Source organism: Halyomorpha halys, unplaced genomic scaffold, assembly GCF_000696795.3.
Source record: "Halyomorpha halys isolate HHAL.00 unplaced genomic scaffold, Hhal_1.1 Scaffold61.1, whole genome shotgun sequence".
Classification (NCBI taxonomy): domain Eukaryota; kingdom Metazoa; phylum Arthropoda; class Insecta; order Hemiptera; family Pentatomidae; genus Halyomorpha; species Halyomorpha halys.
Window position 1 is genome coordinate 1 of NW_027110400.1, and position 24,844 is coordinate 24,844.

At 28.6% G+C, this 24,844-nt stretch overlaps 2 protein-coding genes across 6 annotated transcripts in view; both read left to right on the forward strand.

Moving 5' to 3' along the window:
* Nucleotides 1-53: 53 nt before the first annotated feature.
* LOC106692577 (TATA box-binding protein-associated factor RNA polymerase I subunit B) lies at nucleotides 54-19,154 on the forward strand. The gene is made up of 13 exons (XM_014438614.2): nucleotides 54-234; nucleotides 1,137-1,263; nucleotides 2,926-3,124; nucleotides 3,294-3,453; nucleotides 4,217-4,332; nucleotides 5,181-5,393; nucleotides 6,858-7,081; nucleotides 9,317-9,497; nucleotides 10,270-10,469; nucleotides 13,826-14,036; nucleotides 14,257-14,414; nucleotides 15,103-15,227; nucleotides 16,560-19,154. The coding sequence occupies exons 1-13, from the start codon at nucleotides 139-141 to the stop codon at nucleotides 16,821-16,823; spliced, it is 2,274 nt and encodes a 757-aa protein (XP_014294100.1). The 5' UTR covers nucleotides 54-138; the 3' UTR covers nucleotides 16,824-19,154.
* Nucleotides 19,155-22,291: 3,137 nt separating this feature from the next.
* tws (protein phosphatase 2 regulatory subunit tws) overlaps nucleotides 22,292-24,844 on the forward strand; it is a 329,624-nt gene continuing 327,071 nt past the window's right edge. For 2 of the 5 annotated variants that reach the window (XM_067048566.1, XM_067048571.1), the window contains exon 1: nucleotides 22,293-22,559. The gene's annotated coding sequence lies outside the window, so the exon portion shown is untranslated. Of the gene's footprint in view, nucleotides 22,560-24,844 lie in introns of all 5 variants that reach the window. The other 3 variants (XM_067048568.1, XM_067048575.1, XM_067048574.1) reach the window with 3 other exon arrangements.

Genomic DNA, 24,844 nt, shown 5'->3' on the forward strand with positions numbered 1-24,844 from the left:
GAGACATCTAATCAAGTTGTTGGTGGAGCGCGATAATTGTCAAACTCACGTGTGCTTGGGAGGTTTTCTGAAGGTTACAGAGTGATTACTAATCACTGAGCATGTTAATTTTGGTTCATTTGGAATTTTTTTATTGAAATGTCTCAAAAACCTGCTTGTATCCAATGTGGTGGAACGGATTACGTTTTAGAGTCTGGGTTTTATTTCTGTTCCGAGTGTCAAGTCCAATCCCAGGTAAAGTTTTTGGATTGATTAGCTAGTGTAATAAGTGTTATTGAAAATTCTAAATACCCTTTACCTAGGTTTTCAATTCTTATTTAAAAACATCAGTTAACTTAACTAGTTGGACATTCTTCATTTAGTCTATATGTCTTTATATGAAGATATCAACACTTTTTTTATGTTTGATTGTGAATAAGTTTTTTCCTATATCAGAGAAATATATATATCCACTTTCTGGTCAATGTATCCACCTTTAAAGTTAATAATTATCTTGGGAGCATCTCAGATAAGTTCAATTTTTATTGAAAATATTGATTTGTAACACCTATTTGCCAGAGAGGAATTTAAATTTTTAAATAAACTGAACTGTTTTTCTGTTTAAAACTATTATTTGTCAAGAAAATCTACACTTCAGAAGTGAATATATTAACTATTAAGTATAAATGAGTATAAAACTTCTCATTTAGTTTAGTAATCATAGCCTACACTTCTTGTATCACTTTAGTGGTGTTTTAAATTTGTGTTCTTTAATTATAGGCCCCAACTTGTTGGCTCCCCAAATTTTTAATATTGTACAAATTTACTCAGTTCTTTATTCCATTTAATTCAATTTTTCATAAAATTATTATAAGTCCCATCTTATAGCAGTGTGATTTCGAAAAAGCAAAAAACAATTGTCATATCTTTATCAATGGTTATTTCTTTATCTTGTATTTTTCTTCATATGTTGCCTAAAGCTTCCCATATTTTTTTTATTTGGATGAGACAACTAAAGACCACCACAAGACACTAAAAACTGTGACTAGGCTGCCACAAATAATTATTCCCTATCCCAGGTGGATATCCACAGGTTTTTCCACTGACCATCAGCAAAAAGTTAAATAACTTCATTTGGTTGATTTGTTTTATTTCAGGATATTAGAGAGGAAGTATATGATGATTATTGGCAAGGACAGAGAACAGGAAGAATATCGATTCCAGCACCTTCAAGCCAGGAAGTTGGTACTCAAGATTCTATACTTAAGCCATCAGTTGCTACAGGTATTATGTTTATTTCTTCTATGGTTTAATATTGAAAATAAATACTATACTCTAAAATGAACCAGAGGAAAAGGACACATAGGTCTTTTACTTGTTAGCCTTGAACATTCTTCTTTCTCCTTCTGCCCCTGTGTCCCCAACCAATACCTCCTAAAGTAGTCCCCAGACCTCTATGTGTCATGAAAGGCTTCCTTACCATTTCTACTGGATAGGGAGGTACATAATTATATGTATATATTTCAAGCTTGAAGAATACATTTTTGTAATTTTTATGTTTTAGTAAATTTTGTTTGTTGTTTGTAAATAAAATTTATAGGAGGCATTGTTCATAGAAAGTAATGGATGAAATTTGATAAAATTATTTCTGGACAATTTTCACATTAATCCCTAATGTTCCTCTAAATTTAGACAAAACTGGACGGACCATTTTCGAATTGTAGGTAGATGAGGAAAATATGTTTACGTATGCTAAAGAAAAAATAGTTGAAGGAATCTCTTAAATCAATAACATACCAACTCGGAGAATCCCTGAAACTTTCATTAAAATTGGTTTAACACTTAGATCAATCATGCTGAATACAAATGTGATTATAGAACAACTGACACAGGACCAAATTTGCTCCTTGGTGTCAGAAATGTAAAATTTCCTATTCTGACATCATAATTTTTTTTTTCATTTCCTGCATGAATACAAAGCTTTCCCACCTTTAGCTGTGATGAAGCACAAAAGTTATGTGATTTTTATTGAAGTTGTATGTTTATAAAATCAAATTTGCATATTCTGTTTAATGGATATAATTGTTTTTAGTTTAAATTTATTTACTAAACCATATTTTATAAAAGATTTTATTTTTTCATGAAATGACTGAAAAAAAATAGTTGGCTTCCTTCAGGATTAAAAATCGATAATTGTACAACATATTCATGCTTATTAGAAAGTTACTCGTTTTTGGTAGAATTCATGGGGTTTAGTAACGGTAATGATCCTTTGTATATCATAAATGTGCATACTGCATTAATAAATAAATGAATTTTATTTTTATTTAAAAAATTAATGCATATTTTCTTAATTGATTTTTTTATAAATTAAATTGATTTTTTTTTGGTGGAGCGTATGAAAAACACACCAATGTGGTACTAAAGGTTATTGAAAATAATATTAAAATATCATCGTATTATGACCACAACTGATCTCTGACATATTATTTTTTAATTACCATGCATTACCTTTTTGTTAGTTCTATGTATTTACAGGCATTTCACATATCATGATCTCAATTCCAAAACTTCCTAACTACAATGTAAACCATATTGATGGCTTACTTCATAGTAGAGCTAAATACATTTCCACTAACTTTAGGAAGAATAAAATTAAAGGTTCTCTCTTTTAGGAAAATTGCAACTTTCTTTTAGGAAATTTTTATACCTAAATCTGTTTATTAAAAAAAAAATAATTGAAAAATTGTAATTTTCCATAAAAAGAGAGACTTTTAATTGTATTTTTCCTAAAGTTAGCGGAAATGTACTTAGCTGTACTGTGAAGTAAGCCATTGATGTGTTTTAAAATTAGTGCTGCAATATATATAATACTAGTCCATAAAAGTAATTTAATAAACTATTATTATTATTTATTTCTTTTAATTATATATCAATTATTGCTAGATAAAAGTCTCACTTCATGGGAAGTGTTCAACGTTATTTTGAAAGGCCTGGTGGATGAACTAACCCTTCTTGGAGCACCAAAAGAGTTGAAGCTGATCGTTCTGCAGCTGTGGGCCACTTATCTGATGAAATCAGAAGCTGCATTTATATCAAAGCATATTGAAAAAAGGCCTCGCTTAGATTTAAATTTTCGCAAGAGGTTTGTAATCAGTATTATATTATAATTTGATGAGCATATAATATTGTTTATGAAGTAATGTATTTGAAATTGGTTTTGGATTCTGATGACTTTAACCTGAAAAACATCTTTTCTTAAATTTATTGCTCATTTTGCACAATTAATTTGCATTGTTTTATGTTTATTGCAGAGATGCTGAATTAATATATGGTACAGACAAAGAGTTAATAAGTGTATACAAGAAGCCTATATATCGGAAAAAAATTGAAAAATCATGTAGGTCCTCTGAGAAAGGATTATCTTCACATACCAATACAAGGATGGAACAATACAAACTCACAAAGAAAAGAGTAATTTATTTTAATTTGATAAATCTATTATTTATAAATTTTAATGTTTTTTGACAACTAAGCTCCTCTTTTTCAATAGTTGTGTGATATGAAATTTTTCTGATAACTCTTCAAGTCATTTTTTTTTTTTTTTATGATTAAATTGAACATTTGCATGGATTTTACTACATGTTTATTAATATTTTTATCATACTGAAGCCATCAGGTCATGCATAGTTTTCTTTTATGAACCTCCTCCATTTGGTGGCTTAATATAGTTAAAAGTGGGTTATTATTTTATTTTATACCAGATCAGCCTGGTATGGGCCTTACATGGTTGATATAACTGTTATAAAAAGTGGGTGAAAATGAAAATACTATCATATATGTATATATAGTTGACCGTAAAAATTGATATGTAAGAAGATAGTCAGGGTTGCGGTCAAAACAAATTTACAACTATTTATTTTCCGACGTTTCGCCCCACTTTGTAGGGCTTCATAAGTGCTAAAAAGATACAAAATGATAAGATACAATGATAAGAATAAAAATACAAAGATAAAATACAATGATAAGAATAAAAACAAGTAACAATGGCAAGAGTAAAAATTTCTAAATAAAAATATATAAAATATAAAGCTAAAAAAGTACAGGAGATGCACATAAAACAAAAACAATTCGGGGAAAGAAAGAAAGAAAATCTACTTGCCACAGTTTACTTAACTTTTCTTCCATTTGTTAGACTATATTTTTCACTCATCTAAATTGATTTTTATTGTTTTAGAATTTGCTTGTAAAAGCTGAATATGAGCGGTCTTCAGTTTCAAGTCAACCTTCAGAAATCACTCTTGAAAGTTTATCGGTGAAAAGTGTTTCTTCATCTTCTCAGAAAAGCTACAAGTATGATCTTTACTTTTTAAAATGTATCTAATTTCAATATCAATCAAATATTGATTAATAAATTCATGAAATTTCCTTTAAAGTTTGAGTGACTACTAATTGGGGAATTTGGGAATTGTGTATGGTCAGTAGGAAATTCACTGTAAATGTGTGGAAAAATTGTCAGGTGTTCTACAAGCTGTTGAAAAATCTATTTAAACCTATTTTTTCCAAGAATTTTAAAATGAGACCTGGTTGGGTTCAGTTCTAGTTATCTTTTGGATTTAAGGGTAAAATCTACAGATGGTTATTACTTCTCTTGTAACTAAAAAATAGCAAAAAAAAAAAATTAGTTATTGACTTTTTATGTCGATTATAAATGATGGCAATTGCTTATTTAAGTGATTGAAAATGATAGTTGCTAATAATAAGTGCTGATTATGAAAAGATGATTCTTGGTAATGAAAAGTTATGATAATTATTCAACAAAAATGTATTCATACAGACCAATATGAGACTGAAAAGTTGTAGGATCATCAAATATTCCCAACTCTTGAAAGTCCCATTTAAACAATGTAAAGTTTTATAATTAAAGTCGAAACAAAGCAAATCTAAATTTGTTTTTATTAATCCTTCTTTATTTATAAAACATAATAATACATTGAATATACTTATTATGTCTGGAGTCCACTGTAAATTTTTCACATACAAAGTTGTAATCCCTAATTAACTGCCAGAAACTTAAATCTTTTTTGCTCAATTTAAAAAAAAAAAGTATCACATATCAGGGAAATAGGGTGACACAAACAATATCAGAAAATTTTTGTTTTGTATTCATTATTTGTTATGGCGGCTAATGTTTTTTGCAGATTGAGGTACAATAAAAAAGCTAAAGTAGCTTTAAGCAGTATGTTGGATGCAGCTTCAGAAATAGATATTGACGCTAGGAGCTCTCTGCAGAAGAAAATATTTGGTCGAGAAGCCCAATCAATACAACATGTATCAATGTCAAAAGTACTTGCTATATTGAGGCTCGCTTTACTCATATTAGATTCAGATATTCACTTGGGAGACATTTTAAGGTTAGTTATAATCAGAGCCTACATGTTTTTTGCCATGGCTTATTTAGTTTGCATACATTTTTTTCAAAAGTTGATCAAATATCTTTACCAATTAGTGAACTCAGTTGCAATCAACAAAATTTTATTTTGTATATTGAAAATTAATTCATAATTGCTATGTGGATGATTCCACTGAAGTAAAAAAAAAAACAAATAAAATTAAAAGCAATATCAGAGATGAAATTTCTTTTTACAATAGTACATATATTTTTAATTTACAAAACAATAAACAATTTACAAAATAACTTTGTTAAATCAAATTAAATCTTTGTTTATTGGATATTTTGAATATGGGTTTTAATTTGTTAGTTATTTTCTTTGTAAGTGGTAATATTTACTACTATTTAAAACTTCATTTGTAAGTGCATTCATCTGCTCAACATGGCCTTGATTCAACAGACTTGTTGACTGAAGGATACGTATCGCCATCTTGGTTTTGTTTTGAATCATAAATTTATTATAGACAACGAAAATTGGTTAGCTTGTTTTTTGATTTAAAATAACAAATAAACAATACTGAAACAATATAGATAAAATAAAAACGTAATTAAAATCATTTATCTATAAATATCAACTATTTATTAAAAAAGAGGTTATTACAATAGAAAAGATTGATAGTCCTCATAAACTCTATTACAAACTAAAAGTAAAGCAACACAAAAATATATGTAATATAAAATGAATTTCTCTGTAAATAAAAATTATGTACATAAGTGGATAAAAAATTTGTGAATAATTCAATGGATATGAATGTACCTTTTGTTACTTATAAGTTTAATGTATTTATTTTCAATTAAACTTTTAAATAATACATTAAAAGAAAATTTGACTGTCTAGGGGTTTTCAATTTTTCTTTAAGACCTTCCCTGTCATCACCACTAATAAATGAGATTTTGCTATATTCAAATATTTAACAAAAAATCTAGTAAACTTTGATTATATTACGCTCCTAAACTTTTCATTATTAATTTTATTGAAGCTGCTCACTTGATTTTTCATTTGTTTAATTTAGTTTTTTATGTTTACTTTTAAATCATTGCTAATATCTTTAATCATAACTTAATTTTTGTTTCCATTTGATAGAGTCAGTATGTGTTTAACTACAATTATAGTTTTTACTAGCATTCAAGTTATTTTGTTTATCATATATTCATTTATTTTTTTATAGCCCTGTCACAAATATTGAAGCATTAAATAAAAAGTAGATAAAGCAATTTGATGAAATCAAATTTTTATTTATTTGCATAAATATGTAATAATAACACCACCAACCATAATGTGGCTATTTTATATTAAATAAACTTTAATGCGATCGAATTAGGGTTGTGAAGTGCAATTTCCAATAGGTTAGTTTCTGTAAATCTTCATTTTCCATTATAAAAAAAAAAAAAAAAACATAGTTCTATTTGACAAATTTTTTCATAGGTGGTCTGCTGAAGGTTACCTATCACTGCTTAATGCTGAAAAACTACTTCCCTCTGGAGTATCCATTGGGAAGGATATTATTCCAATTTTCATTGTCACTCTCAATTCAAGAGATCATATTAACAAGAATGTAATGCTAATGGCTGAATATCTTGGAGTTGTTGATGTTTTTCCTAGGATCTTGCCCCTGGTTGAAAGGTATCTGAAAGAATTGCAACTGCCAGGTAATTTCTCTATTTCTTATTTTATTTATTGCCATTAGAAGTGCAGTTATATTCCGTTTCAATTAGAATTTTATTATTACTATTATTTTTTGGCTATTTTTGGAAGATTACATGACAATAGTTTTAATTCTTTTGACTTATTGTATAATTCAGGCATTATCACAAATTTATGCTGCAGGGCAGAGCACATATGAGGCTAAAGAGAGCCATAATTCGATTTTTGTATTTACTAAGAGTCAAACATACATAAATACACGAATTCAATATTGTTTAATATAGTGTAATTGCATATTTTGATAAGAACACATAATTTCTGCGATTAAGAAAAAAAGAATAAATTATTTCAAAATTTGAGCAATAAAACTGCGATATAATAAAAAAACTATTTATTTATAAAAACTCTAATGATAATCTGTGATCAAATTAGGCAATATTATTATATTATTCCAGAAATTTTTTAATATGTTGATAATTCAGTGTGAATGATATTAGGACTTGATGAGCTTCATCATGGAGTACAGAAATTTGATGTACAACAATCAACTCTTGCATTTTCTTATTTTTTTATATGGATGTTTTGTTCCAGTCATTAGTTTCCAAAATTCATTAATAGATGTTTTTTGCAGCGTTTGTAATGCCTAATCTTTTATATTCTTTAAAAGTGTAATTCCATAGAGGTAACAGTGGAAATTCAATAATGCCTTATCTAGAATGTGTCTCCTCACATCACATGCAATGTGTCATCTATATGCGTAGCATGCACCTAGAATGATTTCTTTCAGGAAACTTCAATTAGGTGCATGAAATATTTACTGTTGTGGCAACTACTTATTTTGTAATAGCTATTGTTCAGTCCACAGAAGTAACATTTATGTATAGGGGTTATATAGCTGAGCTGTATATTCAGAAATACTAGAGGGGGGGCGCTATATGCCACTCAGATTTTCATGTAATCCAGCACTACCTAGAGGATAAGTGGATAATTAGACGTCAAGAGGGTGAACTGGAGTGGGAGTGTGCTCTTGAGAAGAGAATGAGCCTGACCTTCTTGGTACCACCGCCAAATAAACATGATTGGTTAAACACCTCCAGCATCGAGCGAGGTATGGAGCAGCAGAGGATGGTCACCTCTGTTCAGCAGCAGCGTCACACCATCAACCAGGTGACCCACGGCCTATGTGGCAGACAACGAGCGCCCAGTAACACAGATTAGAACTTTTTACCAACCAAAATGGCGACCCTCATCACAGCTCACCTATAGACTACTTTTTCCCCAATATCAAAATTTACTAACCAATCCAACATTATTGTATTATTTTCAACCTGCCCCTTTCACCAGTTATTTCATTTTGTTTCAATATATTAATTTTCTCACTATCACTTGTTATAACTAAACTCCTTCTGATATAAAACCTAGACTTGGATCTGATTCCTGCATAAATTAAAATTTGAGGAAGGTCCAGTCAAAACAGCTATGAATCATAAAAAGAAAAAGAAGAAACCCACATTGGTAGAGAAGAGTTGGTAAAAAAAAAAATAAAATTTGTGTAGCAAGTTGTTTACTGACGATGGAGCTTTGTTTCAAAATTTTACAACTCTTGATTTTATTTTTTACCTCCACCTCTATTGTACTTACTTGCCAACTGCTTTAACTTATCATATTTAATTCTAATGTCTTTAATATTACTAATTTTGTTCTGATGCATTATGATCATTTAAATAAATGATGTGGTTTTCCATTATTCCAGTTCATGTAATATTATACATGGCACCGATCTGTTGCTATTTGATAATGATGACTTTGTTCGAGAAAGAGTGACCCCTGCGTTCTGGTTGCTACAATAAACTCGTATTATGTGGTAAGGCATGTTAATAAAAATGACTGGGTAGTATCAATATCAGATACTACCTTTGGCCTGAAAGTGGTCTCAGTGGAATCACACCTTAATGACTCCCATTCCTTACTTTACAAATGGCTCTAGGAAAAACTAAAACTAAAGTTTTTGATGGGAGCTGACTTGACTAAACAAAGAGCTACTCCTTGCTCTTGTAGCCATATTTGCTTGATCTAGTGAGATGCCAAATTGTTAAGTTGTTAAGTTGAGAGAATTGAGCCTTTGTCAAAATCTTCCAAAACTATTATATAGTTACATAATTATACATAATTTCTATCATTGATTACTCTAATTATTAATTTAATCTTTTTAATTTAATCAAGTATTTTTTTTTTTTAAGGTGATTTATTGAAAATAATAAGATTGTTTATGGAACTTAGTCCACCTAAATTGAGATTGACTCTTTCTGCCAATTTTGAAGGGCGAGCAATGGCATTTATTGTTTTTGCTTTGAAATTTCTTTTTGGACTTGATGGTATCACGGAGAAAAGAATTTCCATAGTTGCTAAAACTATTAACAGGTAGACATATCTCCTTATTATTTTATTTTATTTAAGTTATATTATCTTGTATTTGAAAAAAAAAAAATGTTTATTCCTCCAAAAAAAAAAAAATATTTATATAAAATTAATCAATAAAAAAGAACAAAACCAAAAAAATATATACAACTAATCATTGTTACAATATAATTGGAAGATTCCATATCGATTCCTTAAAAGTCCCTCAAATACCATTTAATAACTAATCAGTCAATTTAATGATAAATTTTAAGTTTTCACTTAACACAGTTCAAAAGGTTATATTAGTTGTTTGTAATATTTTTTTCAGTTGAAATAATCCTTTTTTATGTCTTGTTTTATTTGCATATGAAAAATATTTCGGACAGTTTGTCTATTGTCGAGTTCATTTTTGAGCCAGGCTGTTCATATACACACAGACAATTTTTTGAAACTTGGTTATTTGGACTCAAAAACATATCTTTCCATTGAAAACTCAGATCGAAATTTTTCATATTCACAACTTTCCCTTAATATACATTTTATGTATCAGTAAGTGTAATTAAAAATTTATAAGATATCTTGTTAAACTTATGACATCCTGTCTACTATAATTACAGTTTACTATTTGTGTGTACAGATCTATTTAATAAATTTAGCTGAACTTAGTATTTAAAAGTAAATTAATTTCTCGGGATAGCTAGGTTTTTTTAAATTCATTTGTGTAAATTTAGTGAGTTTTTATTGTTGTATGTTGTATTTATTTAACCATGTTAAGAAATATTATGTATAATAGTAAACAGGGAATGGATAAAAGAAGGTTATTCAACTGGTCAGAATGGGTGAAGTACATTAATTGTCGCAGCAGTGTTGTGTCTGTCTACCATCAAGCCACTAGAGACTTTCATCATCCCATGTCAGCAGTTGGTGGGTCAAATCCATTCCTGTCGCATTGGGAAAAATTACCTTCTAAACATACATTTAAAAGGAAAGAGGGTGGGTATCTTTTTTTTTTTTTTATTAGGTTTTATTCTGTTTGGTTGTCTGATGTTGTTATACTGTTTTAATGGTAATAAGAGTACTCAAATTTAGTACAAATTAATATTATTAATTTTTTAATGAATCGGAGTACTCTTACTATCTAACTTTTTCAAAAGTGATAACATGGTTATACAGTTGAACCTTGCTTATCCGGAAAGGCGGTACGAGAAACCTGGATTATTTGTAACATATTTCCTTGTATTTATGACTATTAATTTTTTAGTTGTAACTTCAGTTTTATTTAAATTTTGTAGTGCTAAAAAAAAGTAGTGTGAAGAGATTGCTCTAGCTTATCTATTACTGATAAAACAGCGTTGTGAGATGAAGAGTGAATAACGAGTGCTAAACAAATATTTCTGTTTATAATAAATTAAATTTTTTTTATAAATAAAATATGGTCCGGGTGTGGTCAAATAAAACTCAAATAATAATAACTATTTTAATTGAGCGAACGTTTCACCCCATGTTGCAGGGTTTTGTCAGAGCTAATAAAGATACAAACACTTAACATAAATAAAAAAGTAAATGGAAAAATAAAAGGATATACAATGAAACGTAAAAATTAAATAAGAAAAATAAAAGGTTATAAACAACAAATGAAGATGGAAATAATAACAGATGAAAAGAAGAAAGGGTATATACAGAAGGGACCTGTACTGAAAAAGAGGAGTGGGTTGAGAACAGAAGGAACTGGAGTAACAAGGTTAACGTAAGAATCAAGGAGTTTGTTTGTCACTTTATGAGGAAAATTGTTGTTGAATAGAATCTGTTTAATATGTTGTATGTTGGTCTGGTGATATTAAGAGTCAGAAAGAGAAAAGGATTGAAAAAGAATAATTTCTTTAATTCTCTACACTGTTCACTTTAAAATTAATTTAAAATGTGACATACTTACTGCCAATCCCCGCTCCTCCCAATATAAATGGTTCACTCTGACTTTGACTTCTGTCAAAACAGCTACTTCTTCTGTCTCGTTTATTTTCTTCCTATATTCATGATTTTATTCTTATCCCCCTTTTTCCATCTCTTAGTTAGTACTTTCTTTTATATTTGTTCTTTTTATCTGGTATTATTTCCGTCTTAATTTATTGTTTATAACCTTTTATTTTTCTTATTTAATTTTTAAGTTTCATGGTATACCCTTTTAATTTTCCATTTACTTTTTTACTTATGTTAAGTGTTTGTATCTTTTTTAGCCCTGATGAAGCCCTGCAACGTGGGACGAAAGGTTGGCTCAATTAAAATAGTTACTACTATTTGAGTTTTATTTGACCACACCCATTTTATTATACATAGTCAATCAGCGATCTTCCAGTTAAATTTTTTTAAATTTTAACTTATAAATTAAAAACTGAAACTATGTTTTCATTTGCTTATATACGTATTACACACACCTGTATGTGTTTTTTATTTTTATTGCTTAAAATAAAGAAATATAGTAGAATTTCTACTTCTAAATATATTAGAAGAAATACAGTATTTCTACCTACTAGATATTGATTTAGTTCCTTTTTTTTTTCAAGTGTTATTATTTGCTCGTTTTTCTTCATTTTTTTTATAGTTTCTTTTCTTTGGTATTGTTATAATATAAATTATCTTTTATTTCTTCTCATTTTTATTCTGTACTTCGTATTTTATTTATTTATTGATGTATAGTATAACGTATTCTCCTAGAATAAGTTATTAAGCTTATTCATTAGTTAACAGTTATCCATAAATAAAATACAACATTATATTGGATATGAGAAGCGTTATATCAAATCATTATATCTACTTTTAAAAATTATTATGGGAGTGTCTCGTGTACATAACTCTAATTTTTGCTTAAAATAATGATTTATAATACCTAGTTGACTATTATAAATAAGGTAATAATGATAAACTATCACACATCACTAAATGTGATGTGTAATGCTTCAGTTTTTCGTTTTATGTTTGTGAATATGTATATTAGCCGAAATTCTACCTTTCCCTTTATTACTTTTAGTTTAATTGTATTTGATTTTTATCTTCTTTTTTTTCTCCTTTTATTTATAATCAGAAGTTAGTCATCTTATGTTTTATGATATGATATATAGTTTTATTTTATTTGTTCTATTTTTATTTTATATACTTTGTTAATTATTGTGGTCCATTTTTATCTTTTCGAATTCACTGTTTTATTATATATTATGACGTTTTATAATTCCATTTTTATTTTGTACTTTACTCTAAGGCTTTAAAGCCTAATTTTGTTGCCTGTATATTATTGTAAAGGGGTCAATCCCAGAATAAATAAAGAACATTATTATTATTATTAAATGTAGCAAAAACAAAGATATAGAGAATAGAAAGAAAAAGCTAAGAGAGGGATCGAGTTGTAAGACTGGGCCGCCTGTAGCTCAGTGTTTAGGATACAGTCTTACCAATCTGATGTATATTGGCGGTGCCGGTTCGAGTTCAGACTGGGGTGTTGACTTTTTTCATTGTGTAGCGGTCCCACAAAATGAAAAACTTTGACCCCTAACCATGGTTAGACAGTATAGGACTCCAATGAGTCTTGGCTGAAAAAAAAAGAGTTGTAAGACAAAACAATACGAGGTTAGAGGAAGTAAAGAATTTAAAATACCTGGATGCTCACCTAAATGAAAAATGCTGGATAAATGATGAAATAAATGAAAGAATAATAGCAATCAACAGACATTTTAATTCCTTTTGAGAAAGGTTTTATTGGGATAGAGAAGTGTAAAACAAAAAAAAAGAAAGAATTCTACAAAAACACCATCTTATCGATTCTTAACTATTCAATTGAATCATGGACTCTCACTACTTCAACTTCAATTAATTGAGATGGGATACATGAGAAGAATAAAAGGAAAGACAAGAAGAAACCAATTGCGAAAAATAACAATGAGGTGGAATCTGAGACTTAAGTCAGCTGAAGATATCATCGAAAACACTAGCTGATATGGTTCAGCCATGTTGCAAGAATGGCAAAGAAGAGATTGGCGAGAGTAATACATGAAATAAGACCAAAAATCAAGAGAAAGGCTTGGAGCAAGGTGCAATCCAGGAGATCTTTGACAAAAGAGGTTTGGAACAGGGAAGAAGAAGAAGAGATATGAAGAATATGAATTTTATCCTTAAACACATCATATATAACAATATATTTAGTGATAATTCATTCTCTTTAAAACTTCATTCTCATGATGCCATTTGGACAATTGCAGCCTCGTTTTAATCCATGAAATATATTCAACAATGTTTTTACTTATTATATTTTTATCCTATTAAATATGTTTTTCTAATTATCTTTATTTTCCTTTTTGTAGTCATACCTCCAAATGTTAAAGAATACTTGAGCGGGTTTCTGAAAGATTTTTGCCAAGAGCCTATTGAACCGTTGCCTCCTTCTCTTTCTCCTCTCTCCTTGAATCTTATGGAGATATTTGACAGAGATCTTCACATTCCGCCAAGGGCTAAAAAGATACTGGAACAAGATTTTACCAAAGATACAATTGAATATCTTTATGATCCAGTTTCGTAAGTTGACTATATTTATTTTTACTATTATATTATTTGTTTGTTATTGCATTGAAATACTTGATTTGATAGACAGATTTAAGTGAAACCATAAAAAATGAATATATAATCCAATTGTTCCCTGTTTTGAGTTTGGTAAAATAAAAAATTAATGAGTTTTGGAATATAATAATATTTAATTGTTATTGTTTTTATATTTATTTATAAATTATAATTACAGGTTGAAAGAAATTTCTGAAAAACATAATATCAGGTTTGAAGAAGGACTTGGTGCCAAAATTATTCAGGTAAAACCTCTTGTTGCTGCAGGTAAAACTGCTAAGCCTTCGCTGAGAGGGAATAAAGTAATGGTGGATGTGAAAATAGACTGTAAAGAAGGTAATTATGCATAATTAAAATATTTTTAAGTATTTTATTTTTGGATGCATGAAATAATTTTCATTTTTGAGATCTGTCGGTATTTAGAAAGGATCATGGAAAAAAAAATTTAAACAAATTAAGTGGCACTAGGTTTGTTGTTTCTTTGGTTTAGCATCTGCATACCCTTACTATAGCAGGAAGGGCAGGTTATCTTACAGGTTAGGAACATATTTCTAACCAACATGTGAATGTTGATGTTTATTAAATGATTTTGCTATTATAAAAATGAGGCTCTGTCTCGACACGCTTGGCCAGTACAGTTCCAATAGCCTCTGGGTTCATTTAATCAAAAAGTCATGTAACAAGCCAATGTTAATTGGAGAACATCCACTCCTCCCTTCCCATCAGATAGCCTTCACAAATCAATTGTTTTAATTAGTTAATAAACAATTTCTTTTAATTGATTTTCTGCAAGTATTGTCTTTTTTCAATTATATCAAAGTACTAAGAAGACATTCATAATACCTAGAATACAAATGTTTGATACCGTTGAATTGTTTCGAAAAATGGTTGTGAAAATCGACTCAAAATTACCTGTTGTATAGTTAGTGTTTAAACCAAGCATTTGGTGTAATTTACATAAAGATTAGATAAATGTGTATTATGCCTGTTTTTATATATTTTATAAAATAACCTATTTTTGCAGGAAAACCTAATAAAAAAAGAAAAAGCTATAATCCAGAACTGGATATAAAAAGAAGTCTCCTTCCTAATCCTGATGACTTCATGCATGGTTTTAAATTAAAGGACAGGTCAGAATCTTTTAAAGAGGTAAGTACCTTATTTAAAATAATTATATTTCTGCTTCTTTATCGCTTTTCTATTGTTGACCAAGAAAATAGTTTATGTGTGAAGAATAACTGACTATTTTGATGGCATCCCCTATAGCAAACAAATCATAAACAATAATAATAAAAAACAAATAATTTTAACCATTTTGAAATTTGAGGGTATATATTTTAAGCTACATGCCCATCATCCTCTAAAACTATTCAACTAATTTTTTTTAGATTTGGGACCAAAATTAAAAGCTCAGTCAACCCAGGACAATCTTAAAATCTTTATCTGCCATCAGTTTTCAATTTTTTGTTTACGCGAGGGGTCATGAATTTGGAAAAAAGTGTAATAGTTTTTATTTACTGATTTAATGAGTAGTTAATTTAAATAATAAACATCTTAAAAAGTGTTAAATGGAAAAACTTATGTTAAATGGAGAAATATTTCCTCCTTTCACCATGTTAAAATAATGGTTGGAAGTCTGTTAATAGGTCTGTTAAATGGGGAATGACGCCATGCAACAGACCAGTTGAGCTCGTCAGCATTTTGTTTGTTGTCGTCTTAGGTTATTTACTCGCTCGTAGTTTGTTTTGATGTTTTTAAAACTAACAAAGAAATGGATGACTATAATAATAATGTAATGACAGTCATCAATTAGCCTATCTTTATTCTGTTTCTCACAAGTTAGAAGATCAACAAGGTACTCAGTTGCCAAACTTTCATGCAACTTCCACTTTTCACTTACTTTAGGCATGTTTTAATAAAGTACTTTAGTCAAAACTTAGAAGTAAACAATAACAAGAAATTTTGGAAGGAAAGATTATTAACAAGTTGCTCAGAAAATCTGCTAGGAGCTCTTATGCATTTGACATTTAACATGCCTTTAAATAGAACTACTCACAATCCTATACTTATAGCATTTAACATGGTAAATCATTTTACCTTTAACACAATATCATGAATACACCTTCTATATTTCCATCAGTTACTTTGAAAGATATACAATTAAAAAATTGCATATCATCATCATTAAGGTAGTCTCAAACCTTCCCATTTTTTTTTTTTTCAATACTGTAAAATTTCAATAAAAATAAAATTTGATAAATTAAAAATATTGAAACAATGATTAAAATGTCATTTGTAATCAATGAATCTAATATAACTATAATTATTATTGATTATATTATATATTTGTATATCTGCTTTAAGGACAGCCTTCTTATTTGTTTTGAACCATTCTTCGCCATCCTAACACTACTGCTTTTATCATCAATAAATGTATTTGAAGTTTACTTGGATGCTTAAATAAATTCATATTTGTTTCAGAAAGATGTATTACCCATCTGTGGTCGCAAATACTGGATTTACCATAGTTCGTTTACTGATATCCGATATCAGATTACAATTTTCAACTATGTTGCAGAGAATGTTCTCCCATTTGACTTCTACTGGTTCTTGAAAGAGGCATCTTTGGTTGCACATATTTGCCCAAGAGATCTGTATATTCAGCTGTCATATGTTGAAAAAATGTACTTGGAGTATTTAACTAAGAAAAAGAAGCCGAAGAAATTCTTTGAAAACCTATGGTAATATTGTTATTTTAATGATAAGATATATGATGTTAGTGAATTGTATCTATTGATTTTCAAAGAATTTCTTTGGGTTTGTTCTGATAATAATGATTGAAAACCAATGTTAATATTGGTAATTGTAAATTACTGTGGTTTTATTTTTCTATCTAGTTGAAATTGTACCTGTTGTGATAAGAAAAAAAAATTTTCTTTTGTGTTTGTATAACATTTGAAATTTTTCGTATTAGTTTTTGTAATTACTTCTAGTATGTTTCTGCCATAATGTTATAATAATTAGTTCCATGATTAACTTTCCTAAGATAAGGAATATTTTGATTTAATATTAATCAAATTGTACTTTCTGTGGTGTAATCAGCAGTGTTGCTGCTTTTGAATCATGAGCTCGGTTCAGCTCTGAACTGATTCAAATCTGAAAGGGTCCCCCTCATCTCTGTGAGAATGATTGGTTTGAAAAAAGTAAGTGGACCTTCTATAGTACCAAAGCTAAGTTGTGAGGAATTTTATTACTGACTACCATTGTTCGACTTGCATTTTTGTAAATATTCTTTCCAGTGACTATTGCTTCATTTACAAAAAGGTTTATTACTTCTCATACAAGGGTGACACACTAATCCATTTTTTAATTAGATTAACTGTCTGAAAAAGTTTATTATTTTTTTTAATATGTTTTATAACATTAAATTCATCAGATAAGTTTCTTGGGTATCCCTAATTAGGCAGTGACCAGGTACTGCATTTTATTTAGTTATGAAGTCCAGAAAAGTAGTAGAACCCAGTCAGTGAATTTTATTTTTTTGTTTTATATGCCCTTGTTATTTTAATGTGATCATTGTAAAAAATTTTATTCTCAAGCTCATTTTGTCAATTTACATTAAATTGAATGATGCTATATTTATCCAGTAATTGAATTAAATTCTAATCACAATCATAAGCTTTCATTGTATTTAATTTTGTAGAATTTGTTATGGCCTATATTTTTAGTCCTTTAAGCACCCATATTCTAGCTTCTATTAGACCAGCTCAGTGTCATGTTTTCAGGGATCCTATGGAAAATATCGGCATACTGCCCCTCATAAAACTTTCCATCCATTTCCGTTCTGTTCTGTTTTTTTTTAATGGAGTGTTTCAGTGCAGGTCTTATAACAATCTCTTAACATTATTTTTAAGATCATCTGTTAAGAAACCCTCATCTAATTATCTCTTCTATCCATGACATGAGAATATCTTATTTGGACTTAGATAAAATACTGTTTGAAAATAGGATACTAGTAATGTCTCATTTTTTTTTTTTTTTTGGGGCACTGGCTGCTTGATTGTGGAGGGAAGCGGTTGGCTAGTTATGGGAAGGTCTAGCTTTCAATCAGTGCCAAGTTTGAAATGCTAAGGTGGTACCAATCTCTTAATATTTAAAAACAAAGATTTGCCTGTCAATAACTTATGCACTTATCCTTTTTCGTATAACTCTTTGTGCCTCTGTGACAAGGAGGGCCCTTCTTTGTAGGATGGGTTTTTGGTCATGGAGTATAGGTAGAATTGTATTTTATTCCTTGATCAATCTAACTGTGATAATTAGATCATAAGATTAAAATATAAGTTTAATGATAGGCAGAATTATTAAGTTGTACATCAGACTGTTATTCAAATTTAGGTCCAAGTTTTATTGACAAGAATAAATTATGGAATTAAAATCATGTACAGTTAGCAGTTCCTTTCTTCTCTTCAATGTGAAGCTTAAAGTTATTAAGTAAATTATAAGGGATTATTATAATTATGGAATCAAAATATAAAAAATTACTTTAGTGTTACATTATTTATTGATAATAAGTGCAATTCATCCTTGTCAAATTATCAGTTAAATTTAATCAATAATGATAACCAAGAGACCTATTATAACGACTATGTTATTTTTTTATTTAACTGTTAACTAATATTTTTATTTCTTTTTGTTGAAAGGAACATATCCTGTTCATTTTTTCACTGTATTTTTATGTGAAAAAGTATATTATTGCATGTACCAAATATTTTAATAAACAAATAATGTGATTTTTGTTAATTTAATTACATATGCAATTATAATAAGATACAGTTATTCAGTTGAACTTCCCGTCTTCGAGAATATTTTTTTTTTCCAGGAAACATAAATTGATGTTAATGAAACCCTTTCTGTTTATGAAATATAATTTCTGTATGAATCAGTATTTTTGAAATTGATATAAGTACATATTTTTTTTAATATCGAGATGTTTGGTTCAAAAGTTTGGGATTGAATCAATTTAAAATTTTATTTTTTTATCAATAGATTTTGATGAAATTGAATGTACTATGAATGTATAAACACAAACATATGAACATGATATCTGTAAATATCTGTTATATACAGAAGTTGACTAAAAAAATAAAATATGATGTTGATAGCTTTGTCTTTGATTGTTTCATATGTTTTATGTAATCTAAAAAAAATGTTAATTTAGTCTAAAAGTTTAACAGTAATTATTTTAAAAACCCACCTATTACATATGTGATAAGCCAAGGGTATAAGTGACAATTTGTAAATAAGATATATTTTTAACTATCTGTCTGAACCAAATCTATTCTTCAGTATTGACACAATTGCGAAATTATCAATAATTAACTAATAATGATTGATAATTTTGCCAATTTGTCAATATTGAATTACAAAGTTTGTTCAAGCACTCATAGATAGGACAAAACTCTTTCTTGCAATAATGTATGTTATACTGTTGGTTTCTCATCCAGTCTATATATATTGATGATGGGAAATTTCAATTTTTTAAAGTTTTGGAATTGATATTTATCAAATACTTCTGAAGCCTTCTTGGTGGAAAACCACCTATAAATATAAAGATTCAACTGTACTTGTACAGTGCTAGTGTTTTAAATATTTTACTTTAAGCAACAAAAAGGTTTAAATATCTCCTACAAATATTTTAAATTTCTCAAATCAAATTGTTTTGGTCAAAATATTGATATCTTTTCTAGGAAATTTGTTAGAAAATCAGAAGCAAGACGAGGAAAGAATCACCATAATTAATATGTCATATTAAATTTTAAAAAATAAAAATAGGATTTTTGTTTTTTCTTGTACTTTAGAACTTAAGTTTCTATATTTTATATTAACAGATAATGTTTATTTAATGAGATTTCTAAGCTACATTCCTTAGAGTAGTAAGCTGTTTGAACAATTTTACATCATCTTCTTTTGTGTGCCAATGACTGTTTAGAGATAGAATCCAGTTTATTTCGGTTTCACTTAATAGAAGTCTTTACCTACACATTTTACGTATTATAATCCTTTATAGTTTTATTTCCATCATTGTTTTATTCAATTGACAAAACTGCTAATCAAATTATTTTCATCTAATGGTATGAAGTACATTTGCACCTTCAGCTAGATTTTTGAATTTTTGTACCTTCAATTTATATGACCTAAAAAAAAATTTTTTTTGTCAAGTTTAAAAATCAAATTTTTATTTCTGAATAGTTTCTCATTATCTTTAAAATCATAAGTAATTTCAATTTCAATTGTATTATACTGTAAATAACATCCCAAGACGGTAAACATATTCTCTTAGCAGTAACTGAGTTTTAAAACATGATTTACAAATTTTCTGAAAAGGTTCTGTAGGAAGCTAAAAGAACCATGTAATTACCATAACATTTGACGTTTTGTCACTTTTGTCTAAACATACTTATGTAATCCTATTGACAAGAAGAAGTTGTATTCTTTTGTTAGTAATCCCAAGGTCTCACATTTGTGAGAAAACAATAGATACAAAATAATTTATTTACTAACTATCAGCAGCTTATTCCCCCATTAATTGTTTTTTATTGATTTATTTATAATGAATTTTTGAGAGTCCATGAAATTTGAAGATTTATTATTCAAAAACATGTTGTCAACCTTTCATGGTACCTGAGGAGAGAAGAGGCTTCAATGATACTATCATTCAAGATCGACTCGATCAGTCGAAACAGTTGTAAACAAGATCAATTAAAAGGAACCCAAATTTGTTAGTCACTCAGACAATCAAGATTTACTTGTCAAATTGATGAATACGAACATATCTTTCATAAATTTAAACTAGAACAAACAATAAACGATAGCCACTTATGTGAGTTGTAACACTTATTTCTATTATGGAAGAATAAGTTGTTAAATACCTAAAATAGATGCCAAGAAGCAGGTGCATCGCACAAATTGTGACATTAGCATTTTTTTTAGGACATATTTTTTTAAGATCATGAATTTTTGGAAAGAACCATATTTTTATGGGATTTAAATTAAAGGAGACTTTCAAACCACAGAACAGGGAAGAAGAACATACAACTACCTGTTCTACATTAAGAATTACATTTTCATTGTGTAAGTGAACAGGGCAATAAATTTCTTGGGAAGAGGAGAACATAATGGCTCATCACGTTCACGCTTGAATGAGAAAGCCACCCCTGATGTTATCCAATGCTCAACAGAGTTTCTGAGGCATACCAAATTTTATCATTATCCTTGTGTTCTATGCTCATTCTTCAAAGTTATGATTCACTATGATTATTACATTATTGAGTTGATTCTGAGGTGGATCTCGCCTTAGATGATTAGATGCGGTTGTGAAGATTGGTATTAGTAACAATAATATATGAATATTTGTCTAATATTCCATTCTAAGGTTTATTATAACCTCCATATCTATCTTCTGCACTGTCTGAAGGATGAGGTCCAGCAACTTACAATTGGTTTGATGAATTTAACTTCATTATTTTCTAATGCAGTCTAAGTTTGTGGCCAGTTACGCAAGATCCTTATTAATATTGGTAGAAACAGATCTAATAGTGTATTGTAAGAGGCATTTATTACTTTTATCTTATTTTTCACTTCCAGTGATTCCTGAATGAGTGAAAACTTAGAAAGAGGATATTGTTCTAGAGGTATATTCAGTTTTTTAAAGATGTAGTGTATACTTGAACAGTTGTGAAAAATTGTTTAGGGGTAAAAAAGGGCTTTGAGAACACTCAGAGAATAAGAGTAAATTATTATGTATTGCTCTATTTATTAATGGGAAAGAACTTTTTTAGTAGAACAATTCATAAGTATTTTTTAAAATGATTCATTGAAAATAATAGATGAAAATAAATTCGTTTATCAGGTAGTTAAGAATACAAGTAAAACATTCTTTTTTTTTATTATGGAAACTTTTATTTGATTATCACCTGATTATTGAAAGCCTTGATAATTGCAATATACAACGGACGTATATTTGCTAAAAGGAACATTAGGGTATATTATGAATTTGAAAGGAAAAAAAAAAAAGTTTTGATTCGCTCATAAATTTAAACTTGTAATTATAAGAGACGTATCTGTAAATGGAGTATTTTGAAGAAGAAGGGCATTGAGGTCAGTTGGCAAGCCTGGAGTGTTGCCCGCCACTTGACAGTTCATGCTGGGGTCTCGGTTTGTGAACATCTCTCCTCTCTCTCTCTCTCTTCTCTCAGATCGTCTGTTCAATTTGTCTTCGTTCAGATATTTGTTTTTAACACAGATTAGTGAATTGTTTACTAATGCAGTGTTAATTCGTTTAGTATTGTTTACCGTACTCTTGTTTCAAGGAAAAACTACACAGTTTTTGGCGAATGTGATTTGCTTCTGTATGTGAATATATTCGTTCCAGTTTAGCTGTACTTCAAGGGAGTTTTTTCTCCAGTTATATTTCACCGACAGGTGATTATAAATTATATTTTTATTTTTATATATTATATGAAATTTTGTTATTGATATTTAAATACTCTTTGTAGTTTAGTATCCAATATAACTAACATGTTTTTTCTTCATTAGTATCACTTGTCTAAATATTGGATATATTATGCTGCAAAAAACAGAGGTAAACGTAAACTGAAGCTCAGTTTCATTATCACTGTTTTATATTTTGAAAGAAAGTTTACTATTCTAAATTTCGATTCAAAGAACTATTATGTTCAAGTTTCTAATGTGATTAAAGTAGTGCATGCATTTTTCTATTTTATTATTATGATCTACTGTGCCAGTTAAAAATCACGGTTACATAAATATTGTTTTGGAAAAAATAGTCTTGGAACATACACTTAATTTCAGTATTAACGTTTTATTTTTGAAAAGGAAGATCACTATTTTGTACAGCGATTCGTTGTGCCCTGTTGTTGCAAATTGTTAAGTTCAAAGTTCATACTCATAAATAAATGAAGTAACCTTTTTGAAATTTGTAATTCAAAATTTTTCCGCCTGCAGATTCACACTAATTATTTAAAACTGAATCCTAGATGTAGCAAGCATTCTTACTTAAAATGTTTTTCTTCTCACTTATTACTAAAATTCATAATTGGCATTGAATTTGTGTTTTTGCTGTAAAATTAATATGATTTGTTGCGAATTATAATCAATAGTTTTAAATATTATATTTAAGAAAAAAAATTCAATGGCATTACTCGATATAAAATACAAAAGAAACAGGAATTATATGTTTACGAGTTTTTCCTTTCAATGTAAACATACTGTTGCTTTAGTCAGTAATAGCTTCTGTTTGACAGACTATTTGCTGGTGTTAGCAGTTCTTCACTTGTTGCACGTTGTGCCGGCGACAGAATTTATTATTGTGGCCGGCCAGCAATTCTACAATATTTTCGTTTTAAATCGCCTTTATATACAGCCGCTCGTTTTGTTGCTATAATTCTTTTTTCATTACTTTTGTCTTCTATTTCCGACCTATTGCATGATGGAATTCTCGCTCAATTAATCAATTTCTTTGCTATATTGAAATTTTTTTTTTTGGTTTTATTTATTTTGAAAGAAATCATTTGTATTAAATTCAAATCAGATGAAAAACAATTTTTCGTAATTGGAAATATATCGGTTTAGATCAGTTCTAATTTACTTCCTCAGCTAAATTAGAATGATAGTGTTCGAAAATTTGTCTTCTACATTTTAGTCAATTCCCTCGTTTAAGTAAAAATTTTTCAGATGACCCCTCCCTTTTTTTTTTTCGATTTATGTTAGGGATATGGACAGATGTTAGCTCAATGTTTCGAAAAATCTGAATAAAAATAACTTAGACAAAGGCAAATCTATATCTACGGACTTTAACAAGTTTACTTTGATGTGAAGTCTATTTATTAAAAGCTGAATTTTCGACCCAAATTTTAGGTTTTCATCAGTTGCTATCGTTCTGGATATTTAGCTCTGGAAAAACAACAAACACATTTTTCAATCTATTTGTCGTTTCGACTAACGTATTTAGTAATTATTACTATTTATTAAAGTGAAATATAAAAAGAATTTTAAACAAAAAAATCAAAAACTATTTATAACTATGCACATTTTAAAAAAAAAAAAATACTCCCTGATTGATGAAAACCTCCCTAAACGTCTAAACGACGAAGGATTATATTATCTAGGTATAAATCGACTGTTTATTTACAACTATTTAAATCAGTATATTTAAATGTATAGTCAAGATAAAGTAGCCCAGACGTAAACCTACAATATGGGTCGAAACGTTAGTATTAACAAATAGTTACTTCTAATTTTGAATTGCTTTTCTTTTTCATCTCAGACGATTTTTGCTTTTACCAGACGGCCAACCTTCCGTTTACAATATAAAAATTGGAATTTTATAAAAATCGTATATTTTCAAAATCTTGTATTTTATATGTAAATTAGAGTGAATATTTTTTTCTACATACAAATAAAAATTATTTTTTTAAATTTATATATTTAATTTTCTTTATAATAATGAGTCTCTACTTATTCCTGTTCACAAAAAGGGCCCGAAGGCGGATTGTAATAACTATCGAGGAATTTCGCTCCTTTCTGTATGTTATAGAATATTTACGCTAATCTTAACTAGTCGAATCACAGAATACGCTGAAGAAATTATCGGAGACTACCAATGTGGTTTTAGACGAAATCGTTCAACTATTGATCAAATTTTTTCATTAAGGCAAATCTTGCAGAAAAAATTGGAATACAACGGG

Excerpts from the sequence above, each read along its gene's own strand:
- LOC106692577 (XM_014438614.2), top strand. The coding sequence starts at position 139 with ATGTCTCAAAAACCTGCTTGTATCCAATGTGGTGGAACGGATTACGTT. Across the intron at positions 235-1,136 it reads AGTGTCAAGTCCAATCCCAG|GATATTAGAGAGGAAGTATA; the intron begins GTAAAGTTTTTG and ends GTTTTATTTCAG. Across the intron at positions 14,415-15,102 it reads GAAAATAGACTGTAAAGAAG|GAAAACCTAATAAAAAAAGA; the intron begins GTAATTATGCAT and ends CTATTTTTGCAG.